At 42.1% G+C, this 22057-nt stretch overlaps 1 protein-coding gene across 3 annotated transcripts; it reads left to right on the top strand.

The window, feature by feature from the left end:
- The first annotated feature begins 2489 nt into the window (after positions 1 to 2489).
- LOC133026105 (myocyte-specific enhancer factor 2D homolog) lies at positions 2490 to 21160 on the top strand. 3 transcript variants are annotated; one of them, XM_061092962.1, is made up of 12 exons: positions 2490 to 2706; positions 8898 to 9244; positions 10515 to 10718; positions 10872 to 11009; positions 12378 to 12591; positions 13601 to 13657; positions 14342 to 14523; positions 17615 to 17744; positions 17852 to 18023; positions 18745 to 18813; positions 20088 to 20138; positions 20692 to 21160. In XM_061092962.1, exons 2-12 carry the CDS (start codon positions 9191 to 9193, stop codon positions 21155 to 21157), a joined length of 1737 nt encoding a protein of 578 aa, XP_060948945.1. In that variant the 5' UTR covers positions 2490 to 2706; positions 8898 to 9190; the 3' UTR covers positions 21158 to 21160. The 3 variants fall into 3 exon arrangements, with proteins under 3 accessions (XP_060948945.1, XP_060948946.1, XP_060948947.1); XM_061092963.1 differs by lacking the exon at positions 20088 to 20138; XM_061092964.1 differs by lacking the exons at positions 18745 to 18813; positions 20088 to 20138.
- The last annotated feature ends 897 nt before the right edge of the window (positions 21161 to 22057 follow it).

Genomic DNA, 22057 nt, shown 5'->3' with positions numbered 1-22057 from the left:
TTGGAGGCATGAGTGTTATAATCCTCTAGTGTTTAGCTCTTCTCCATGGTTCATAGATGTCCATGCCTGAGCTGGTTCAGTCTGTGACTCATCTTCATACATATTTGTACTTTATGGGTTTGAATCCAATAAATCAAGCCAGGCTTTGATACTCTGTTTCTCATCCAAGATGGCCCCTGTGAGGCATATCTCCAAGATGTCATGCGTTTTATCTCCGTCAGCCTCTCTATTCCCTCTGGTCCGCAGCACTGGGTCTGAAACAGCATATGTTCTTAAACTAGGACACAAGTCTGCCTAGAAACTCAGAGAGAAGAAGAATAACGTGGAGAGCACATTACTAGGTTTTGTATACTATCGTGTTTTAACTTCCTGGAGCATCAGCGCACATTCAGGCCATCCAGCTCATCCAGCTCATAGCATGTATGATAACCATGACTGAGTTAACATATTTGCAAGCCCCAAGGCAAACATTTGCAAATGAAACCTCCTTCTGACCTCCCTTAACCCACTGCTCTCTGTATTGTGAGCTGATTGGCTCCTCCATGTTCCTTCACAGCTTCACAGTCTAATAGTTTGAATTTTTCCCCCAACACCGACAGTACTGCAGTAGCAATACATATTTATGCAAAAATACCGGAGAGGTTTAAGCATAAAAACAGTTAAACATAGTAATTATATGTAATCTGGGGTTATGCAAAATGGTCCTATATGTTGATTTCTTATCTTGCAAGAACGTTGAACCGGTACGTAGGTTTCCTGGCAGTCAGTTGCTCTGGTGGGTTAATTATTAAACAGCAGTTTAATAATTATGATCATAATCAAAAACAACTCATGTTAAATGCAGCTTTCACTTGATGTCAAGGTGCTGCACACCGTCCCTTTACCAAAGTCCTTATAGGCAAGTCTTCCCATTAGCCATCTTGGCAACACCAGCAGGCTCCTGTCTAATTGAATAGACTCTGCTCCATCGACTGCTACCAGGAAATACCTGAGTTTATAGAATCACAAACCTAATCGGATTAAATTAAGTTTAGACTTTGACCTAGATTTAAAAGGCTTCCCCTGCCGGTACTGCATCAACGCGGCTGGACAACAAACTATCTAGTGCATATGTATTTTACACACAGGATTATTATGTAGGCTATGCAAATCTCCATAGCAGTGCAAATGATGTTGTTGTTACTATTGAAAACTATATTATCATCATGGAAATGTGGACAACTGCCCGGCGATTGCCCTCAAAGGCCATTAACTGGCAATTACTTAGTTGTAATTTGATTTAATTGATATTTTGTTGAGGATAATGCACCACTAAAGCACCATCAAAAACAGAAGTTATAATTGGGCACTATGGTGATCCAGTTTTTTTCACCTGATCTTAACCCGACAGACATTTTGCTTGTTTTGTGTCCAAACCTAACCCGAGACCGAGGAGCATCGCCTCGACAACGTGAGCAAACCTGAACCAGAATATTATTTTAATGTTTTTGGGTCCCGACAGGCTATTCACACTCCACTTTAACGCCTGTATAGTATATTTGTTGATATTAAGCTTTATTTCCCATAAATAAATGTGTATTTTAAAATATTGTAAACAAACTCGATAAGATTGGGGTGGACGGGATGGAACAGGGGCCCACTTCCCTCCGAACCTGAACGTCATCGATGTCCACAGTGAGCATGTTGAAGGATTTATGTGTAAATATTGTGACAGTAGGTAAAGTAGGTCTGTGTACAACCAGTATAGTATATTTGTTGATATTTAGTTTTACTATACATAAATAAATGTGTATTTTAAAATATTGTAAACAAACTCGATAAGATTGGGGTGGACTGGCTGGAACAGGGGCCCACTTCCCTTCGGGCCCTCTGGTGGGATGATCCGGCTCTGTGAGTGTTGTATGGATTTATGTGTAAATATTGTGACTGTAGGTAAAGTAGGTCTGTGTACAACCAGATGAGATTTACATATTAATATAACGCGTAGTACCGGTGTATTACGCGTGAATGATTGTGTCTCAGTTCATTTGACACATTTTGTGGCAGATGTGTTAACACAACACATGTCAATCTGCAAAGAGGAGAAGCGACGCTGCGATGACACGTCGGGACGATGGACAACCTTTCCCGGGGCCGAGGTGCTCGCAGGCCGGGGGGGAAGCACCCGGGAGCACCGGGCCTAGCGGACCTCGGTTATGGAAAGCAGCGCAGCAACACAGCGGTGGCCACGGTGACATTTCCCCCCCTACATGCAAAATCATGCAAAAGGTAAATACTGAGGCGGCGGAGGGATACACACACACACCACTGCTACAACATGGCCGTCACCTCCGTCATGTCCTCTCTCGCAGGAGGCCCCGCCCACCTCGGCAGCAGCGCGGACTCCCGATTGGCCAGCAGCGTGGCCCGGCCGCTCCCCATTGGCTCTCCGGCGTGTCCGTCACCGCGGTGATGTGGATGACGTCGGTCGTCACACTGGTTCACTGTTATCGCCCGGGTGGACAGACGAGTTACTTCCACGTTAAAACATTGGATATAAAATGCGGGACGAGGATTTGCGTGAACTACGACGCCGCCGCAGCGACGCGGGGTATTAACGCAGGTTCCTCGGGGGGGACACGTCACGGCTCCGCAGCGGAACCACGCGTGTTTCGTGGGGGTTTTCCTTTTTCTGTTTTTTTTTTTTTATCAGCAATATTTCACAGGGTAAGTGGAGTGATACATTTCCTTCCTGCGCCCCCCCCCCCTTCCTCCCTCTCCTCCCTCCCTCCCCCTCGTTTGCTCAACGGTTTAAATGTCAAGTAAATAAGCCTTTATATATATCTCTCTAGAGCTGGTTTGTATTTATACATTTGGGAACCAGTGCACTGGGTGGAGAGAGAGAGAGAGAGAGAGAAAAGAGAGAGAGAAGAGAGAGGAAGGTAATGGCTGACTCGTACAGTGGAGACTTGTGAAATGGCCTGTCGTCCTTTTACTCTGCTGTGTGCAAGGAGCTCTTGTTCCAAATGAAGACACACGACCTCAAACCGGCCTGTCAAACGAGAACCCCCCCCCCCACTTCAACCAACCCCCTGTCTGCAGCCAGTGGGCCTACCTCCCCCCACCACCACCACCACCTCCACCTCCTCCCCCCAGTCTCCAGACTTCCATCTGTCATAATGTGCACAGAATAGCTTATGATGAGTCCTGCTCCCACTTTGTTAACAGCAAATGTTTTTGTGTGTTTTTTTTTTTTTTTAAAACCACACAAAGCAGATCTAACGTTGTGTAATGCTATTAAAGGAGAGTGTAACTGTAACATGTGAGGGAGCTATTGTTCAGAAAGCCCTGCTCTGCATTTGCTCTGCTTCCCTCCAACAAGAGCCTGAAGGAAAACCATATTCTCCTGGTTTAAGTGTGTGTCTGTGCGTGTGTGTGTGTCTGTGTGTGTGCGTGGTTTCGGTATTAAAGTAGCTCAGATTGTGTTCAAAACTCTACACACTTTCTGGTACCATTCTTCCTGATATGTGCCGATACCTGGACTTTGCGTATCGGCCGATTTGATGCCAATGCATTTACATATTATTAATACTTGCATAATGTATTTTAACAGCTGCATGCTACAACCCCTGTATGGAAGTGATGGATGATATGATCAGGTTAAACCCTTTTGGAAAATACCTATAGAGAATGAATTTCATAGAACGAGTTTGATTGTCATTACTGGAAACACCCACACAAATTAATACATCCCGGAATACACAACAATTACTTCCTTTAAATAGCTGTTAAAGGTTTGGGTATTAAAGTAGCTCAGATTGTGTACAAAACTCTAGACACTTTCTTGTACCATTCTTCCCGATATGTATCGATACCTGGACTTTGCGTATCGGCCGATTCGATTCCAATGCATTTACAAATTATTAATACTTGCATTATGTATTTTAACAGCTGCATGCTACAACCCCAAAGTAGCTCAGATTGTGTACAAAACTCTAGACACTTTCTTGTACCATTCTTCCCCGACATGTATCGATACCTGGACTTTGCGTATCGGCCGATTCGATGCAAATGCGTTTACAAATTATTAATACTTGCATAATGTATTTTAACAGCTGCATGCTACAACCCCTGTATGGAAGTGATGGATGATATGATCAGGTTAATCCCTTTTGGAAAATACATATAGAGAATGAATTTCAAAGAACGAGTTTGATTGTCATTACTGGAAACACCCACACAAATTAATACATCCCGGAATACACAACAATTACTTCCTTTAAATAGCTGTTAAAGAACAGCCACGGTTTATGAAAATACACGTCTCTGTTTTTACCTGTGGGACTTTCCGGCGCGAAATATTGCCAAGTTGCTAACATTTTTATTTCGCTGTGGCTAACGGTGCGCTACCTGAAGTCACCTTTTCTTCGCTACTCTAAGATCAGTGCCTCCTAGTGGCAGAACGGTGACACTGCGGTTTTGGAGCGGCGAAGAAGATGGTATTTTCGGGAAAATAAATTCCAGTTTTATCTGCGAATAGACAATAGATTGGGAGCATTTGCATAGCTGTATTTACCATAAGTATTCTTAAACATATACCCTCCAGCAACCTCTGTCAGACTCTAATTAGGCCACTGATTTGTGATTTAACCTGGATCTGTGTGTATCCAGTGGAAATTAGCTTGCTTGTGCATTATAAATTAGCAGCCATGTTTTATGCGCCCGCGCCATCCCAGGGTAGGAAGCAAAGCGGCTGGACTTAGAAGTAGGCCAGTTTGACAGAGTGATGCACCTCTGTGTGCCATCCTTACAGATGGATTCATGTCAACATCTGGATGCCGGGCAGTCTCTCTCAGTTTTGTACCAGCAGTGTGGTTATTAATATGCTTAAAGCTAGGTTCTGCTAGTCCTGAAATGACGCCTTATTGTTTGAAATGCAGAAGTCCTGTTTCTCTACCGGCCTCACAGCAGATGCAGGCTGCCTAAAACCCTCCCTTCAACAAAACAGTTTTATTAAAATCCTCAAAATAACAGTGTTATCGGAGCTTGCAGTTCCGCTGTATATGACTTTGAGCTGACAAGGCTGTGAATTGCTGCCAGGATGAACAAAATTATACTGAGGGTTTCTCAAAGTCTACAGCAACAATACCTTGAGACGGCATTCGATTCCTCTGTTGTTGGCATCCTTTATAGCTTTGCAATTTCACCTTTTCCCACTTGGTCATATAAAGTCTTGGTGCTTCGACAAATAAATTAAATAATTCATAATATTTGTCGAGACGTCGTGGATGCATAATACATCAGTACACATGCAATAAAAAACAATAGAATATATTCCTTTATAGATATGTGAAACCAGAGAGGAGATACCAAAAGAGATTCAATTTTTGAAATAAGAGAAACTGACAGCTGTCCAAAATTCCATTTTCTCTTTGCTCGGAAACTGCATTACCTTCAACTGCCCTCTTGAGAAAGTCGGTGATAATCGTTTCCATTTTCCATTCAGACCTGTTAACAACACGGCTCACAGGGACACTCCACTCAAAGACTTCCGCAGCATTTATAGGGAAATGTTCAATCTCAGCAACAAACTGTTTCTTTTTTTCAAGTTTCCTTAAGTAAAATGTTAAATCCCCATTTTGTCTATCTTAGCATATAGGCAAGAAAATGAACAAATTCAGATTGACAGATTTAAATGATATGAGTGTCGGGCTCATATAGAGTCACAAGAAGATATGAGTGGAGACCTGTCCATCTTTCGGGAGCAGTGATTGGGCCATTAAGGCCGTCCTAACCCCCCCCATCAACTCAGATGGATGGTTAAACCCCACTGCAAGTTATGTTTCAGGCTCTGACCATTATTTGTTTCATGGCTTTGGCCCGTTTCATTGGCTAATGCATAATCCGCTAAAGGTCACTGCCACTAATTACGCTACTCCAAAACAGACAGATGCCCACCCTGAGCTTGATTGTGCTCTGCTTTTTCAGAAGAATATTCAAGGGTTGCATAACCATCACTTGGATGATTCAAGGGGCTTATGTGTGGATCTTTTTTTTTTTTTTTTTTAACCAGAATGACTAAATGCCCACCCATAGAGATAATGAGGCAAACGGGTCCCAGCCAAAAGTCATTAAATTGCCGCCATTATAGTCTTCTATCTATTGTCTTTGGATTGGCTCTTTAGATTGACTTGTAAACTCTTTTCTTCCTCATCTATCTGCCTCCTGTTTCTCACAGTGAGCTTGGTTTGGCTGGATACAGGCTCAGTTAAAGCCAAGCGGTGACCTCATTATCTTGGCGTCCAATCAGTCCTCTGGCCAGCTCCTAATTGAGCCATCAGCGCCTTAAGGGGCAAGAGAAGGGATGAATGTGTCAATTACAGTAATGAGGGTACAACCACACAGAGGGCAGTCAGAGAGGGACGGAGGCCATACACAAGCCTTGCAGTGTTACCCCATTCTGGTTAATTCCATCCTAATCAAAGATAATATTGTAGCCCAACAGTGGAGAAGTCAGTGGACCCAATAAGGAGATGCGGTTCTGTAATCATTACCCCGTCTAGCAGTTGGATATTTCTATATATCTTTTTGGGGTAATCGTTTGCAGTTGGTTCCTAACAGTTACAGCTAATGAATGATCTGGGGTGGTGCCCAGCGCTGCTGCGAAGACAGTTTTAATGCGCAAAGTCGCCATTTTGCCACAGCACAAACTACATCATAAAGGGTGAAGTTAGTTTAACAGCCTATCAGGAGGAGCAAGTGTTTGCATATAGATGTATATCAGTAATGGAACATTTTTAGTCCCTCATATCAACATCTGCCTCAAGAAATCCATATCAGTTAGGATGTCTTTTCTTGTTTTGACCAGAAACTTAATCGTATTTAATTTAAAACAAGATAATAGAGAAAAGCCAAATAGGAGATACTCAAAGCTTGATCTTCAAAAAATTACTAAAAACATGAATCCTCTGTCATTATGGAGCACTTAGTTTAAACTTCCCGAACAACCAGAATTAGCATTGCTCTTGACATATTACTAATCGGAGATAAGTGTATGATTATTATATGAATAATTGTACATTGCATCCCTATTGTAAAATTAGTTCACAGTTGTGGATTTAATAAATATGCTAAGTTGCTTTCATTATTTTTCATTAATTTGTATTCAATGCAACGTATTAACTTATCTTTAGTTTTATAAATATTCATTCAAGACACCACTGATGCATATAAAACAAGAACCCTCAATCAAGGCCAAACAATTCAAGTGGTCTGATAAGCAGAATTATTGAATTGTCATAAAGCATAGTAAAAGACGTCCTAATCCACATCTTCCCGTCCAGGCCCTGTCCCTCCACCAAGTTTGGTCTTGAACAGTCTTGAATTATCTGTAAGACATCAATTTATAACCTCTGACAAGTTGTTTTATCACTATTTTTGACAAATAGTTTAAGTCCAGTAGTTTAGTTGGCAGTGTGTAACACAGGAGTGACCGGTTTCCTTGGTTCTCAAGGCTTCGTCATTCCTCATTGTTATCATGTCTTGTTTTATAACCTTTACGACCTTTTACACAAGCATTAAGATGGAATTCAGAATGTAATGAATATACAGAATACCAAGTAGTGATTCAGAGCACACACGGTGAAGGAGAGCCAAGAAGTTTGAAGCTGGTATGGTCATTAACTTCCCTCCTCTGATGCCATACGGCTACTGAACGTGAAGTAAACAATGGAATGTTCCACCTGACCTGTGATCACATCCACATCTGTGTTAATACTTTTAATAGTCATCCACAAAACAGGTGATCATCCTATTGCCATCAATATAATTTCATTTCATTTGCACATTGATCTTTGCTTTTGCACTGCAGCGTGTCATTGAATCCATTATTCCTCTTGAAGGTCTTCTTCAGCCGCCCAAACCGAGTTTTATTCCCTGAAGTCCTTTTCACGGAGAGCTCCTCTCACTTTGTCCTTTAAAAAAAAGACATTGATTATTTCAGTGTTGTCAGTGAATGGCCCTTAAGGGACTGAAGTATTACATTTGTGGAGTCAAAAACTGCTGACTGTTTTCTTGTTCACATTGCGATGACTCAGCTCAACTAAATCTTACTTCCATGTAGGGCTGTAATAAATTAATTTAATCACTGATTAACCTAACAAGTGACTATAAAATGTTAGATGACAACTCACAGGGTTTTGTTGAATAGCTCATTTGTGTGTTTTTTATATATCATAATTTGCTCTACCACTGACAGGTGTCATGTCACATAATGTAACTTGTTCAAAGGGGAAATTAAGGAGTTCTGGGTTTTGTTGTTCGGGGGCGGATGCCAATGCAAATATCAGATTCAGAATCTGGTTTTATAGGCAGACTGAAATGCTGATACCAATATGTCTATGAAAGGCTCATGATGGCAATTCTTTTCGGGCAACCGATAAATCAGGCAGGGTCTGCTTTGGACACACACAGATTCGTAATTTTGGGTAGAGTTTGAAAAAAAGCAGAAACTCTAATGAAAAATCTGTTTAATTGAGAGCTCTTCTCCTCGACATGAGTTCTGTGTGGTGATGGTGAGCCCGAGAATGTACCAGTACGTTGCAGTTGACCTTGAACTTTTATGTATTGCAAAGTGTTGACTCTATAGTTTCCTTAATCATCTGTTCCCCCCTGCCCTTATATCAGACAGTATTGTTGTCTTCATTGTTCCCAGGATCATTTGACAGAACAGCACAAATTACATTGTCATTTTATAATCATTTTCTCACACAGCAAATTAATTATTTTTTGACAGCATTAGGTAATCTGATGTAGATATTATCCATTTATTTCCCTCACATGTCATGCTTTGACGTTTGTATCTCTCTCTCTTTCCTTCTCTCTCTCTCTCCCTCTCTCCCTCTCTCTCGCATATGCAGGAGAGCAGTGTCATCCTCCTCGCCACAGTGGCTGCGAACAAACGATGAACTGAGGACCTCCTCGACCCTCACACATTTCTGCAGTCTGCACTCCTCTCTCGCTGCTGTCACCCACGTTGCCTCACCACACCTGGGCAGAGAAATGCGTGTGTGTGCCGTCCCTCTGATGAATGACCGTGCAAGTGTTTTTGGGCTGAAGTAAGAGTAGTGGTCTGCACCCCGTCTCTCAGCCTCAGAGAGGCACTTCTCTACTTGACTGACTGCGACATTTGTCTCCACAACTGCAAAGCATCATGGGTAGGAAAAAGATTCAGATCCAACGGATCACAGATGAAAGGAACAAGCAGGTGAGTCTTAATTTATCTCTCATTTCATTTTCTCTTTGTCTGTAGCACTGAGGACTAAACCAAAAACACTTTAAAATACCTAAAAGTTGACAGCAAATGTCAGCACGTGACAGACACAACTAGAAATATAACTATAAACAAAAAGGCTTGATGTCTGCAGCAGAATTCCAAAGTCATATTCTGCCTCCTGTAAGCTCTATCCAGGACATGGGTCATGTTAATGTGAACGTGTCTGACCCCAACAACCCCCTGCTGCGTTCTTCATATGGAAAATGTCCCGGTCACAATCTTCCGGACATTTTCTGGAGTTCATGTCTAAAAATGGCTTCCCGCTGGGGTTGAAAAGTCTGGTTTCACTTTATGACTTTACCCCAATGGATCTTGGATTCAGTTTTGTTCCGGTCTTGCACAGTTGACTTATCCTGAAGCTCCTCCATTGTTGATTTATTCATGTTTCATTGTCCCATTCAGAAATCCATATATCCTGGAGCGAAATGTCTCAAGTACTGTAACACAGTCTGTCCTTGAGAATTTGCCTCTGTCAGACCCATTTGTTGCTTCCTGTCCCATCACTGCAACTTCTTCACCAAATTTCACAGCAGGGAGGATGTTGGACGGGTGATTAGATGAGTCTGGCTTCTGCAGAATAGTTTGCTTTGTGTCACTTATGGAAAGTTCAGTTTCATCACACTTTGCCTCAGGTTCTCAGTCCTCCATGTTTTTTTTCCCAGCACACTCATGTGTCAATTTGTTCCACAAGTGGCTTTTTTCTGTCCTTCAGACTAACAACTCAAATTTTCTACAGGCTTCAATACTATCTGTTCTTTTAGATAGATCCACATTTTCAGCTATGAGCTCAGCAGCTTTGTGTACTTCTTCTTTTTTTTTTCCTTGACCAAGATACTTTGTTTGCTTGGGTTGAATCAGTAGTTAGATCATGCATAGGTCATCAGCTCTTTCTTCTCTTGAATTTTCAATTTCATTTAGATTTTTAACCATAACCCTGATTCATGTATAGAGAACAGAAGGGCTGCACAAAGGAAAAATATGAGAGACTAGAATAAAGAAAGATGACCATCGAAATCTCTACAGAAATACTAAATCAGGCTTTTTACCTGAACTTTTTTACCTTCACTGAGTCTGGCGATACTGCAAAGCACTAAATATTAAGCCTTAAATGAGTTAAGTCGACTTAACCAAAACTCATTCATTCCCCCCCACCTTCTGCCCTGTCTCCTCCTCTCCATCTTTCTTCGCTGTTTTCCCTCAGGTGACATTTACGAAGCGAAAGTTTGGCTTGATGAAGAAAGCCTACGAGCTGAGTGTCTTGTGCGACTGCGAGATCGCCCTCATCATCTTCAACCACGCTAACAAGCTGTTCCAGTACGCCAGCACCGACATGGACAAGGTCTTACTCAAATACACAGAGTACAATGAGCCTCACGAGAGCCGGACCAATGCTGATATCATTGAGGTAAATCCATAGCTTTTCAGTACTTTATCGAAAAACTTGTATTCCATGTTTATACATTTCTTGCATGCTGAACCTTAAAACGATTCTATTATGAAAAATAAGCTCCTCACATCTTTGACTGACACTCATTCCCTTTCTTTTACACTTTTGTAGACTTTGAGAAAGAAAGGCTTCAATGGTTGTGAAAGTCCAGAGCCGGACGGTGAAGACTCCATCGACCAAAGTCCATTAAATGATGACAAGTACCGTAAAACCACAGAGGACCTGGATGTTCTCTTCAAACGCTACGGAGTAAGTCCAACCTGCATGTTACACTTCATGTTCCTATCGTCCATACAGAGCATTAGGGATGCAAGGGTGAGGAGAACTTCTCGACAACACAAGTTTTACAGATTACACCGGATATTTTACGAGAGAGGACGTGTGTCACTGCAGTCACCCTAAGACTAGTGGTGTTACTTCAAGATGTGTGTAGATTAGAAGGCAATTTCTGCAGATTGTCTCATCGATGTCTTCAGGTTCCCTTTTGGCACTATTGCTGTTGGCTTTGACTTCAAACCTTCAGCGTTGTCGGTCAACTCTCCCCTCCTCATGTGATAAGAATCAACTATTCTCTGACATGACTCTGCTCTGTTCCAACAGATGGTAGTTTTTCAGTTAAAGGAACTAGAAACTGCCACTGAGACGAGAAAATTAACCAATTGAGTTTAATGCCTGGAAAAAAAGTTGTGTAATTGTTGAGTGTCTGAACACTGTGTAACACGGGTAATCTTGGTAATTACCACTCTGCTTTTCTCAATTGTAGACTCAGACGCTTTCTGTTATTATTCTCTGTTTGTTTGTTTAGCCACAGGAAACAATTGTTGTGAAGTTCCTCTCTTTTTTTTCACACATTTTGTCACAGAGTGCTTTGCAACATGCCAGAAATGTTGGTGTTAGGTTAATCAGTCAAGTTCTTACTTCAAGTGTACGATGATCTTTTTTTCTTTACTAACCAAATTCATGAGATCCTGATCAAAATGTCCATGTTGAGTGTTTATGTTAAACGTTTGTTCATGGCATTTAAGACTTCACACAAAGCTATGTGTAGATTAATGTGAGCTTCAATGCAAGTCCATCAACATTACATTAGGTTGCCCAAACATGGCTTTGTGAAAGGGTGAGCTTGTAGAGATGAACCTTCAGAGATGCCCTTTAAAACTTTAAAATGAGCATTTCAACTCCTGTGTTAGCAATTCGGTCCACAAATGCAGTGTTTTATTCATTGTCGTCGCTCTCACTGCAAAGTTAAGAGCTCTAAAATCTTCTGCACACGAGTCCCTCTGCACGAAATGGCCGACAGACACGTTCAGAGCTGGTGCTTTTTCATTTGACAGTCAAAGAGCCAGAGATTTCCCTCAGGAGTCGCTGGAGACGGTTCCACGTAGGAGGCCAGAGAAACGTCTCAGAATGAAATGACAATTCGTAGAGTAATGTGTAAACAAGCAACTGTTTGCTGACAAGTTCATATCAACTGATCTGTCAACCGCTTATTTCCACTGCCACCAAGTGGACACAAATAATCAGTTAAAACAGGTTTTAAGGTGAAAACAGTGATGTTGAAGAAACCTAGCGGTGACTTTTTGACTGAAAGTTAAATTCACTCTTTCCGTTTCGTAGCAATCGACGGCTCCCCAGACCTTCTCCATGCCAGTCACAGTCCAGGCGTCCAGTCAAGGCACACTGCAATTCAGTAACCCTGGCAACACACTGGTAACTACCTCCTATGTAACATCATCGTCTCTCACGGATACCCACCTCCTGTCACCACAGCAACCAGCTCTTCAGAGAAACACGGTGTCTCCTGGGTTGCCACAGCGACCAGCGAGTGCAGGTGAGAGAGCGATTCTGCTGAGTGCGGCAGGATTCAAGTCGTTTTTTTTTTTTTTAGAGCAATTGCATATAAGAAAATTATTGTAGGTAAAGTTTCAAAAACAAATTCTAAATGTTCCCCTTTTTGTTCAGCCATTTTTCTTCTTGTACACTATCTGAACTTAAATCCTCCTCTTGTGTACTTCCTCAACAATAACTTTGTTATGATTGTAACCGTTATTGCCAGTTGTTATTCGCCGTTGTTAGGTAACCACGGACCTACAGTAGATACCCTGCCCCTTATCTTTACATGTAATGAGCTGAGTAAATCCTCAGGGAGCAGCGTACATTCTTTAACTCTAGACTGTTGTGCTGTGTTTGGCTTTGGTTAAAAACTACTTGCTGAACAGCACTTGAGATTTTTTTTAATGTCCCTTCTAATGTTTTGATTATCAGTGCATAGCTGCATCATACAAACAAGTAGTACCGGAGTTAATACGTCTTTTCCTGCCTCTGTCTGCTGTTCCTCCTCCTGCCTTAAAAATTCAGAGGATTTTAATTCTTCTTAAGTCTTAAGCTTAAGTCTTCTGTTCACCTAAGTTAATATTTTTCTGGAGTATTCGAGATTCAAAGATGAACAATATGCCCAGTGAAATGCAAGATTGCAAACTGTAGCTGTGCTAAAAAAGTGCAGTAGAGAATAATAATCAGAACAAGTGCAAAACGGATGGTTAAAATGAGATAAGATCAAAAAAAGAAATATTTACACCTGTCTATATTTTTCTGTGAAAAACATTCACACACACACACACACACACACGCACACTATATTTGGGGATTTCCATTGACATCTGAGCTTTCCATTACATCATAAAGTTCAGTGCTACATGTTGTTTTTTATTTTTTTTTATTTTACTACCAATAGCAGAAACACTGTGTCTACACAATGTTTCAGAAAAGTAATTTACCACTGATTTGTGATGGCTACAATAATGATAATCCGTTCTATTAATTTAATCTTTCTACAATAGGTGCTCTTCTGGGAGGTGACCTGAACAATTCAAATGGAGGATGCCCAAGTCCAGTCCGTGAGTATGATTATATTTGTTCAGAACCTGAGCAGGTTCTTAAGTTGTTTAGTTTGTATTCATCTTAAATCCTCTCCAAGGTTCCTCCTCTGCACCATCATCTCTGATTGTGCCTTTGAGGGACCAGATGATTCCATAAGTTTCATCAATAGACATAGTTTCCCAGTGCTTCCCCTCAGAATGTGGTTCGCCTTAAACATATATTTTTAACATTATGGCGGATGTAAATTGTTTTCTTTCAATTGGAATTATTTGTAGTTCTTGTTTTAAATGTTTTTATTTGGAAAAGGTATTTGTGTGCTTAATTTTATGTGATATTTAGATTAGAAAATGTCTTATTGATTCAATATTATAGTTATTATTTGCAGAAATGTAGATATTTCAAAGAGCAGATTTTATCATTTTTAGAAGGATTAATATAAATCAAACCTCTCTAACAAAAGAGGTTTGAACATCATCTAGTTAGGTCTCATTAGATGTGGATTTTTCTTTCTGTTGGCTTCTCAAACACTTTGATTCAGTCCAGATTGACATTCCTTTTCATTTTAGAGCCTCTCGGAATAGATTTTTTTTTTTTCTTAACAATAATTTGAGTGCACACAGCGTCAGTGCCCCGCTGTCTCCATTCACCTGTTTGATTTTCCTAACGATTCCTGTCCATTCACACCTCTGTTTCCCCCGCAGCTAATGGATACAACAGTGCCAGGGCCTCCCCAGGCCTCCTCACCGTTTCCAACGGCAACAGTCAGGGGAAAGTAGTTCCAGCCAAGTCTCCACCCCCACCTCCCAGCCCCCAGATGGTCAACAGCCGCAAGCCAGACCTCCGAGTCATCACCTCACAGGGCGGAAAGAGCCTCATGCAGATGGTGAGCTTAACCAAACTGAGCTTGTTCCTGTCTGGGTCCTTTCAGTCAACGTTGAATCCTGGAAATAATGACACTTTTTATAGGATTTAACTGTTCTCACCTCTGTTAAACAGCTCAGTTGGGTGAGATTGTTAAGAACTAATGATAACAAAGTGAATCATATCTGAAGCTAAAACCTTGAAGATTTGATCGGAAATATTACGAGTTAGACAATGACATTTCAAACTGAAAGTTAAATGAAAATCAAGAATTAGTTTGATTATTTTTTATTTTGTGTTTTTTTACATTTAAGATTTCTGCTGCATACTTGAGGTCCAGCATCTCATTATTTACTCTGGCAAAGTCTTGGATGAATCATCAGCTCCCACTGACATACTGATGTGTTTTCTCATAACTGAGCTTTTTCAGAAGTCTCCTTTTTACTCATAGCCACTGTTTGACTGTTTCATAACCACCAACAGATCGTTGAAACACTTTTTTCAGTAGAGATTAAAAGATAATTTTTGACCTTGGAAACATAATTTGTGTTTCCATCTTCACTTTAGGTTTTAACAAAATCACACAATCTTCCCCAAGCTGTTGTTATCACGTTTAATCAATATTTTTATTCGCGCAATGGATCAAATGATGATTGTTGTCTGGTCTTTTTAACGATTCAATTGAGTATTTGGTTACAAACCTGGATCAGAGTTGTAACCCTGTCTGTTACCGCCCTTTGCAGACAGATGATGAGCTGGAATTGGTAAACGAGGTGATTTTTCCCGACGTCAGTCACTCGCATGAATCGATGATTATCGACTGTTCACACATGTTTAGCATGGTTACGAAACTGTGCAAGATCTTGTCATTGTTTTTGGTCTTGCTCCACTGACATTTCTTGAGGAAGTCTTCAGTTTGTGGTTCCAACCTTGACTGCATGTCGTTCAGGGCTCATGGTGGTTTTGTTTTGTAGAGTTGGGATCGTGATCTTCTCAGAGAAAAACGTAGAAAGGTTTATGTCACACAGGCCTTGAGAATTGTCCTTGAGTGTTCATCAGTTTTCAACAAGGCACATTTCCTTCATATAATGATACCACTGAAAGCATGGGTGTCTTTTCACTTGGCATCGTGGAGCTAAGTGCCACAGAGCATGTTCCCCTGTTCACTGACGCTCACACCGACTCTCATTCTCACCATCACTTAGAGACGTTTCAAACTGGAATTACATTAAAGGCATTTAACTCAATCTCCTGCTGCAGTTGCATCTTATATATGTAGCTCCAAGGCTTTTACAACAACACCTTAAAAATAAAACCAAATCTTTAGTTACAGCTTTCTAAACTTGCTACTTTTTTTATACGATACCATTCATTGTGCGGCAAAATGTTCTTATTCACAATAAAAAATATTACAAATTAAATCAGAATCGCATAAAACAACTTTGTGAGTGAGTTTTCCAGTAAAATCTAATTTTCATGTAAGTTGAATAAACTCAGAGAGAGAGAGGTGGTGGATGGCGGGGGCTGATTTCGGCTGCTGGTGCCGCATGATTGTCATTTCTCGTACAATTCCACTCAAAGTTGTCAGGTAAGAATCTCATTTTCCACAGGATAGTGATTCATTTTCATCACCCTCACCCTGCCGCCCTCCCTCACTTCTTCACAGAGGCAGTTAATTGAATCTGGCCCTTCTCTCCAGTCTAACGTCCCCCCCTCCTCTTCTCTCTCGGCAGCGTTACACTCATAACTCTGGCCCAATGTTTCCTCTCAGGATGATCAGTCTCACAATATATGAGTAATTCCAGAGCAGAATTATTGCATTTTTGGCCTTTTATATGCAGACCTTTTGTTTTTTTCCCCTCTTACAAAGAACCTCATTTTGCTTTTATCTGTGATATAACTCAGCCGAAGCAGGCTCTAGTGTATTGTGCTTCTTCGGAGATTTGTCTCTTCCAGCAGCGATACGTCATAATAAAACCTCACAGTAACAGTTGCACAGATCTAGTGGCGTGTCTGCTGCAGCTGTTTAGGAGAATCACTGAATATTCTGTCATCTAAATGTCCAACTTAATGTACAAACACTGAGCAGGCAGCAGCTTTGACCCCCGTTAGCCTTCTCTTAGAGTGAGGGATTGAGACATTAAAAAGGAACCATGGTTGTAGAGCAGCCAGGCAGGAGTACTGTAAAGCCTTTAGTGACATCCACTGGAGAAACATGAGATCAGCTGCACGCTCACTCACAAGTTCAACTAGATCCTGCAGTAGCAAACAAGGCAAACAAGGCACTTCCAGCTTGTTTTAAACCGCCTGAACAACTGGAGAAATACTATTTACTTCAGTAAATGTATCTAAGTTTAGTGTGAAATGTTGTCAATCTCAGGAAAGTTTTGCCAAAAATAAAGTGTGTATTGTGCAGTATATTAGATTTATACTAGTATTCTGACTGAAATAATTAATCAATTAGTCAGTCAACAGAAAATGTCTCTAAAAGAGGCTTCTAAGTTGGTGTCTTTGTGTTTCTATTATTTCACCGTGGACATTTCATTTGATTTATTTCTGAAGGTAAATGTGGTCTTGAAATTCAGAGTTACCAACAGCTCACCTGGTTGGGCTCTTTCACACTTAATCCTGTCCCATCAAATAAAGGCTATAATGCCAAGGAAATATCTTTTAAAAACGATAAGTTATTATATAATACACATTTAGATGATGGAAATAGTACACCAGTACTAGTGGGATCATCGTTGGGGTCTTTCAACATGTGAAACTTAACTTAAAAGACTTAATTTGAAAAGGATGCAACTTTTGGAAAATGACTGTACCCTAATACATATGTGATTTGCCTTTAATGTAAAGTCTCCACAGCTTTTATGGCTCAAAACAAGCAAAGTGTTTTTGATGCATGTCATCACAAACCTCCTGATAGTCAATCCATTTGCGTCTGAGATTTACTTGACTTGGTAAATCATTATGAATCCTGCCATTAGCTCATTGTCATCACCAGCATGTCGGAATTTACATTTTTGGAAGTCTTAGCTTTAGCTTTTGTTTGCATCTGAAAGTTGGTCCTTCGGTTTCTGCGGGGTTTAACATGTCCCTGACATCTCTGGCAGAACGCCCAGCGGCTGGCGGCCGGAGCCCAGGGGGCACAAACCCTCACCACGCCGGTGGTCTCCATAGCCACACCGAGCCTCCTGGCACAGGGGCTGCCCTTCTCCGCCATGCCCACAGCGTACAACACAGGTGAGCTCAACATTCTGTACGAGCTCAGGGAGTGAACGTGCACTTTTAGCCAAATGAGAAATCAAGAGTTTTGTTTGTCTTGGTTCTTTTGTCCCTCATGCTCTCAGAGTACCAGCTGACCAGCGCGGACATCACTGCTTTACATGCTCTGGCGTCACCTGGTGGCTTGTTGCCGTCTTCATGGCAACAGCAGCAACCGCAGCAACAGCAGCAACAACAGCAAACTCAGCAGCAGCAGCAGCAGCAGCAACTAAATCTTCAATCACTCAGCAACTTGGTGTAAGTCCATTCTTTCATTTCTCATCCCTGCAACTTCAAACCTGGTTTTTGAAAAGTTCCGCCATCCCTCTCCTCCGGTGCCGGGGATGACGTTGGTGGTGGTGATGGAGATTAAAGAAGCTCTCAGTCTTTTTCCTCTTAACGCTGAAATACTTTACTACTGACCCTCCCAGGCAGCGTGCATGCTCTCCATACCATGACCTGATATGCAAGCAATTCACATCCTTCTCTCTTAAGTGAATTGGTCTCTTCACCAGCATCTCACCATCTCAGCGCCTTCATAACATCAATCTGAACACGATTCAGTTTTTCTGGAGTTGATGGACTTCGGCAGGATGCAGATGCAGTGTTTGGAGGAGAAAGAGAGAATGTGTCAAAGTAAAAAGCAGAACAATACAAACTCCCTAAAAACAGGTTATTTAAATGGTTAACTAGTCCCAACCTTAAACACGGCTCGTGCAGGGACACTATTTCTATAAATTCTGTGAACTTCATAAAGGTTTACACAGTCTGGAAGTTTGACCTCCCTGCTCTTATTAAGGCCCGGTTCAAACCCTTTTTTTCCTCAGTCAGACCTGAATAGATAACTGCAGTCTGTACTCAGCCGTTGAGAACATTGTTTAGTGCAGCATCCGCGTGACGAAGCGCTGCTGGTTTCCTTTTGGGTTTCGGTGGCGTGAACACCAGATCCTTGAAGTGTGTTCTCTCCTCTTGTCCACAGCATGTGGGGCGTGGACAAACAGAGCAGCGAGCTGTGTAGCCAGGTGTCCAGTCTGGCTGCCAATCTGAGGTGAACAGCCACTACTAGTGTGTTCGTATGTGAAATGTCATGACCTTGTCTGTAGGGGGGGGGTTGGGTGCCACTCTTTGAAAGGCTTGTGCCATAATTGCAGCTGCTACCTCTCATTTAGTAACCAGAGGCAGGAGAATTCCAGTAAGAGCTCCTAAAAGAAATCAATTTTTGATTTTATTGTAGTAATGAAATTTAGTTTAAGTTTATCTTATCTTTATAATTTTACAGGATATTCATACTCTTAAATTAAATGAAAAATTCAGTTCTCTCCATCTTTACAAATGTGGCCACTGAAGCTTTTCACAATTTAGCATATTTTTTTATCTAATCTGTTTATTTGTATTTATTCAACTTTAGGGTTGTGGATATATTTTAATGTAAAAGTACAAATTAGGCAAATAATTTGAGCAGTTTTAAGGTAAACTGTGAATTTCTACTGTTAGTGAAGTAAAGTCAAATTTGCTAAATAGAAACTGTCCATTAGTCACTATTAAAGTGTATTTTAATAATATCCAAACTAAACCAATTAATGCAGTAAACGTATTCAGCAGTGGTTACGTATGAATATTTCAGTTTAATCTATTCGTGTGTAGTCAAATAATTTGATTTCCCCTGTTGTTAGATATCAAACCTTTTTTCCTTATTTCCTTCCCTTTGTTTTCATGCTGCAGCACCTGCAACATGCACAAGTACAGTGGCCTCTAAGGACCAAACAAATGCAAGAAAAAAAGCCCAGTGCTCAAAATCATGAAAATGCTGCAAATGCTTAAATCAGCACAAACAAAGAGTAATGCACTCCAAAATTAGAAGCAGTACAAATACATCATTTTTATGCTCTCCTGCTTTTTTTATGCTTGGTCTTTTATTTCTTTCTGTCTTGAGAGGAAAGATTCAGTACATTTGCTGGAGAAAGATTGTCTTAGTTGTTGACATTTTTGCATGTACTCTTGTGTGCAGTTTGATCCTTAAGGGCCACCGTACAGACTTTTTACAAAGACAGAATTAGAAAGATCCCCACTGTCCTGATAAATGAGTTGATTCTCGTGTTTCTGGAGCAGAAAACCACATTTATCACAAATCTGGATTTTTAGTGAAACTTGAACCAGAACCCAGCAGTTTAGTTTCCTTGTGTTCTCAATCATTTATAACATTATTGCTGTTGTTGACGAAACCCTTTGCTCGCAATAATGTTTCACACTTTTCTCCACACATGCCTTCTAATCCACCTCTTCCCTTTTTGATTTGGGTTCCAACATTTTTTCTCCCCACAGTGTTGGCTCTCCGTCCAACCTGCTCTTGGGTAGAGATGAGTGGTTGGGCCGGTACTGTATCACACTTCCTTTTTCCTGTGTGTCTGTGCGCTTTTGGCTGTTCCCCCCCCCCTCCCTCCCACCCTTCCCTCCCTCCCTTCCCTAAGCATGTGTGGTGCCGTCTGCAGTCAAACAGGAAAGGGACCTAGTTCCGGTTTTCCGCCATTTTCTCTAACCCCGAGATTATTTTCTGTTTATCATTTGTAGCTTGTTCACATCATGGCTGACTCACGGCGAATCACCCTGTCACACCGATCATTTCACGCTTCCTGGGCTGTTCTGTTGATCTGTTGGGAGCAGTGGGGGGGTGTTCACTTCTGCTTTGAAGAGGCTCAGAACTGACTGGGCTGTTGAATAATTGAGTGTGGCTTTTCCCTGTCGGTGCTGTGCCTTGTAACGTGGGTTTTTTTTGTCTTGACGCGAGTCGCTTTCCAGCTTCTTATACAACTTTGTCAAGTCGTTAATCATTCGTCTGTTTTTTTTGTCCTCACCTTTCCTCTTTGCTCTGTCCCGTATCCTCCATTTTCTTCCCCTCTCTGTCCTCCTCCGTGATTTTTGTCCCCAGGCCGGTGACCCACATACCTCAAGGCGCCATGCTGACCCTCAACACCAACTCCAGCGTGAGCATCAAGTCGGAGCCCGTCTCGCCAGGCCGGGATCACGGCAGCGCTTGCTCTCTCCCTTCCTCCAACACATCGTCCTCGACTTCGGGGGGAGCCATCCTGACCGCACCCCCACAGTACCCCGGCTCCCTGCTGTGCCTGGAGCCCCCGACCGGCCGCTCGCCTGCGAACAGCGTCAGCAGCAACGCCAGCTCCTTCGAAGGCAGCGATCGTGATGACACCGGTGCAGGCGGCGGCGGCGGCCCTGGAGGTGCAGGAGGAGGCGGAGTCGGAGGCTCCACGGGTTCAGCAAACCGCTCCCTGCCGCCGGACTTCAGCTCCTCGGCTGATCTCCTCAGGGTGTCGAACGATCCGGAGCAGGAGGGAGGGAACGTGAAGCGCATAAGATTGGACACCTGGGTCACATAGATGCACCGGCACCGTTTCTCTGCACACCCCACCCCCCCCCCCCCCCCCTGTGAAGTTATGGTGACACTTAAACACCCACAACACACACACACCCACTCATCCTTACACCCCCCACTGCCCCAACCCGCACTGCCATGTGACACTATCCTCATGCATCTGGCTCTTTCCAGAATCACACCACTCAACTGCGTCACCCAGACTTATGAGGCTTTGCCAAAATAATTTAAAAAATTTAATAATCCAAAACATTTAAAAAATAAAATAAAAATCTCGCTCTGAGTGAGGGAAGGAGGGTTTAGTGCTCTGCTGGATATTTAGACCCCTGGAATAGAGGGCGAGTAGATTTTAAAGCCTTCTTGCTTGAATGGACTCACGTATAGTAACTTCTTTTTTGTTAGAAACAAGGCACTTAGCCTTTCAATCTGACTCGAGCGTAAAAATATCCCTCTTTCACTCGCTTTCTGCATCCCCTTCATGTATTTACATTGAGATCTGCTGCATTGTTCTCAATATGATCCCGTGGCTTGTCAGCGCGATAGGACTTCTGCTGCACGACTCGCCACTTCCTGCTTCTTTGAAATCCGTTGGGATCGTGTGCTGTCCATTCTTGGGTAAAGCACTTGTAAACTGCACTATTGGAAATATCTTAATCCGGACACCTTGAGGACTGAGCATCTGTGCGACACTAAACAGACTCAAACAGGGACCCTAGGTGAGCGTTTTACCCAGGCAGGCCCGAGCACTCAAGTGGCACTTTGCTGCCGTGGAGCCGAGCACTTTGCCCGAGTGCCAATGTCAACCTCTCTGTAGGAATAAGAAAAAAATGCCAAAAGCCTCATGCACGCGGTGCGGGGACACTGACGAGTGATCACTCACGAAAACCGGCGAGAACTAGAAACT

This window comes from Limanda limanda, chromosome 19, assembly GCF_963576545.1.
Source record: "Limanda limanda chromosome 19, fLimLim1.1, whole genome shotgun sequence".
Classification (NCBI taxonomy): domain Eukaryota; kingdom Metazoa; phylum Chordata; class Actinopteri; order Pleuronectiformes; family Pleuronectidae; genus Limanda; species Limanda limanda.
This window is presented reverse-complemented; position numbering and strand designations above follow the sequence as displayed.

Excerpts from the sequence above, each read along its gene's own strand:
- LOC133026105 (XM_061092962.1), top strand. The coding sequence starts at position 9,191 with ATGGGTAGGAAAAAGATTCAGATCCAACGGATCACAGATGAAAGGAAC. Across the intron at positions 10,719-10,871 it reads CCAATGCTGATATCATTGAG|ACTTTGAGAAAGAAAGGCTT; the intron begins GTAAATCCATAG and ends ACACTTTTGTAG. Across the intron at positions 13,658-14,341 it reads AGGATGCCCAAGTCCAGTCC|CTAATGGATACAACAGTGCC; the intron begins GTGAGTATGATT and ends TTTCCCCCGCAG.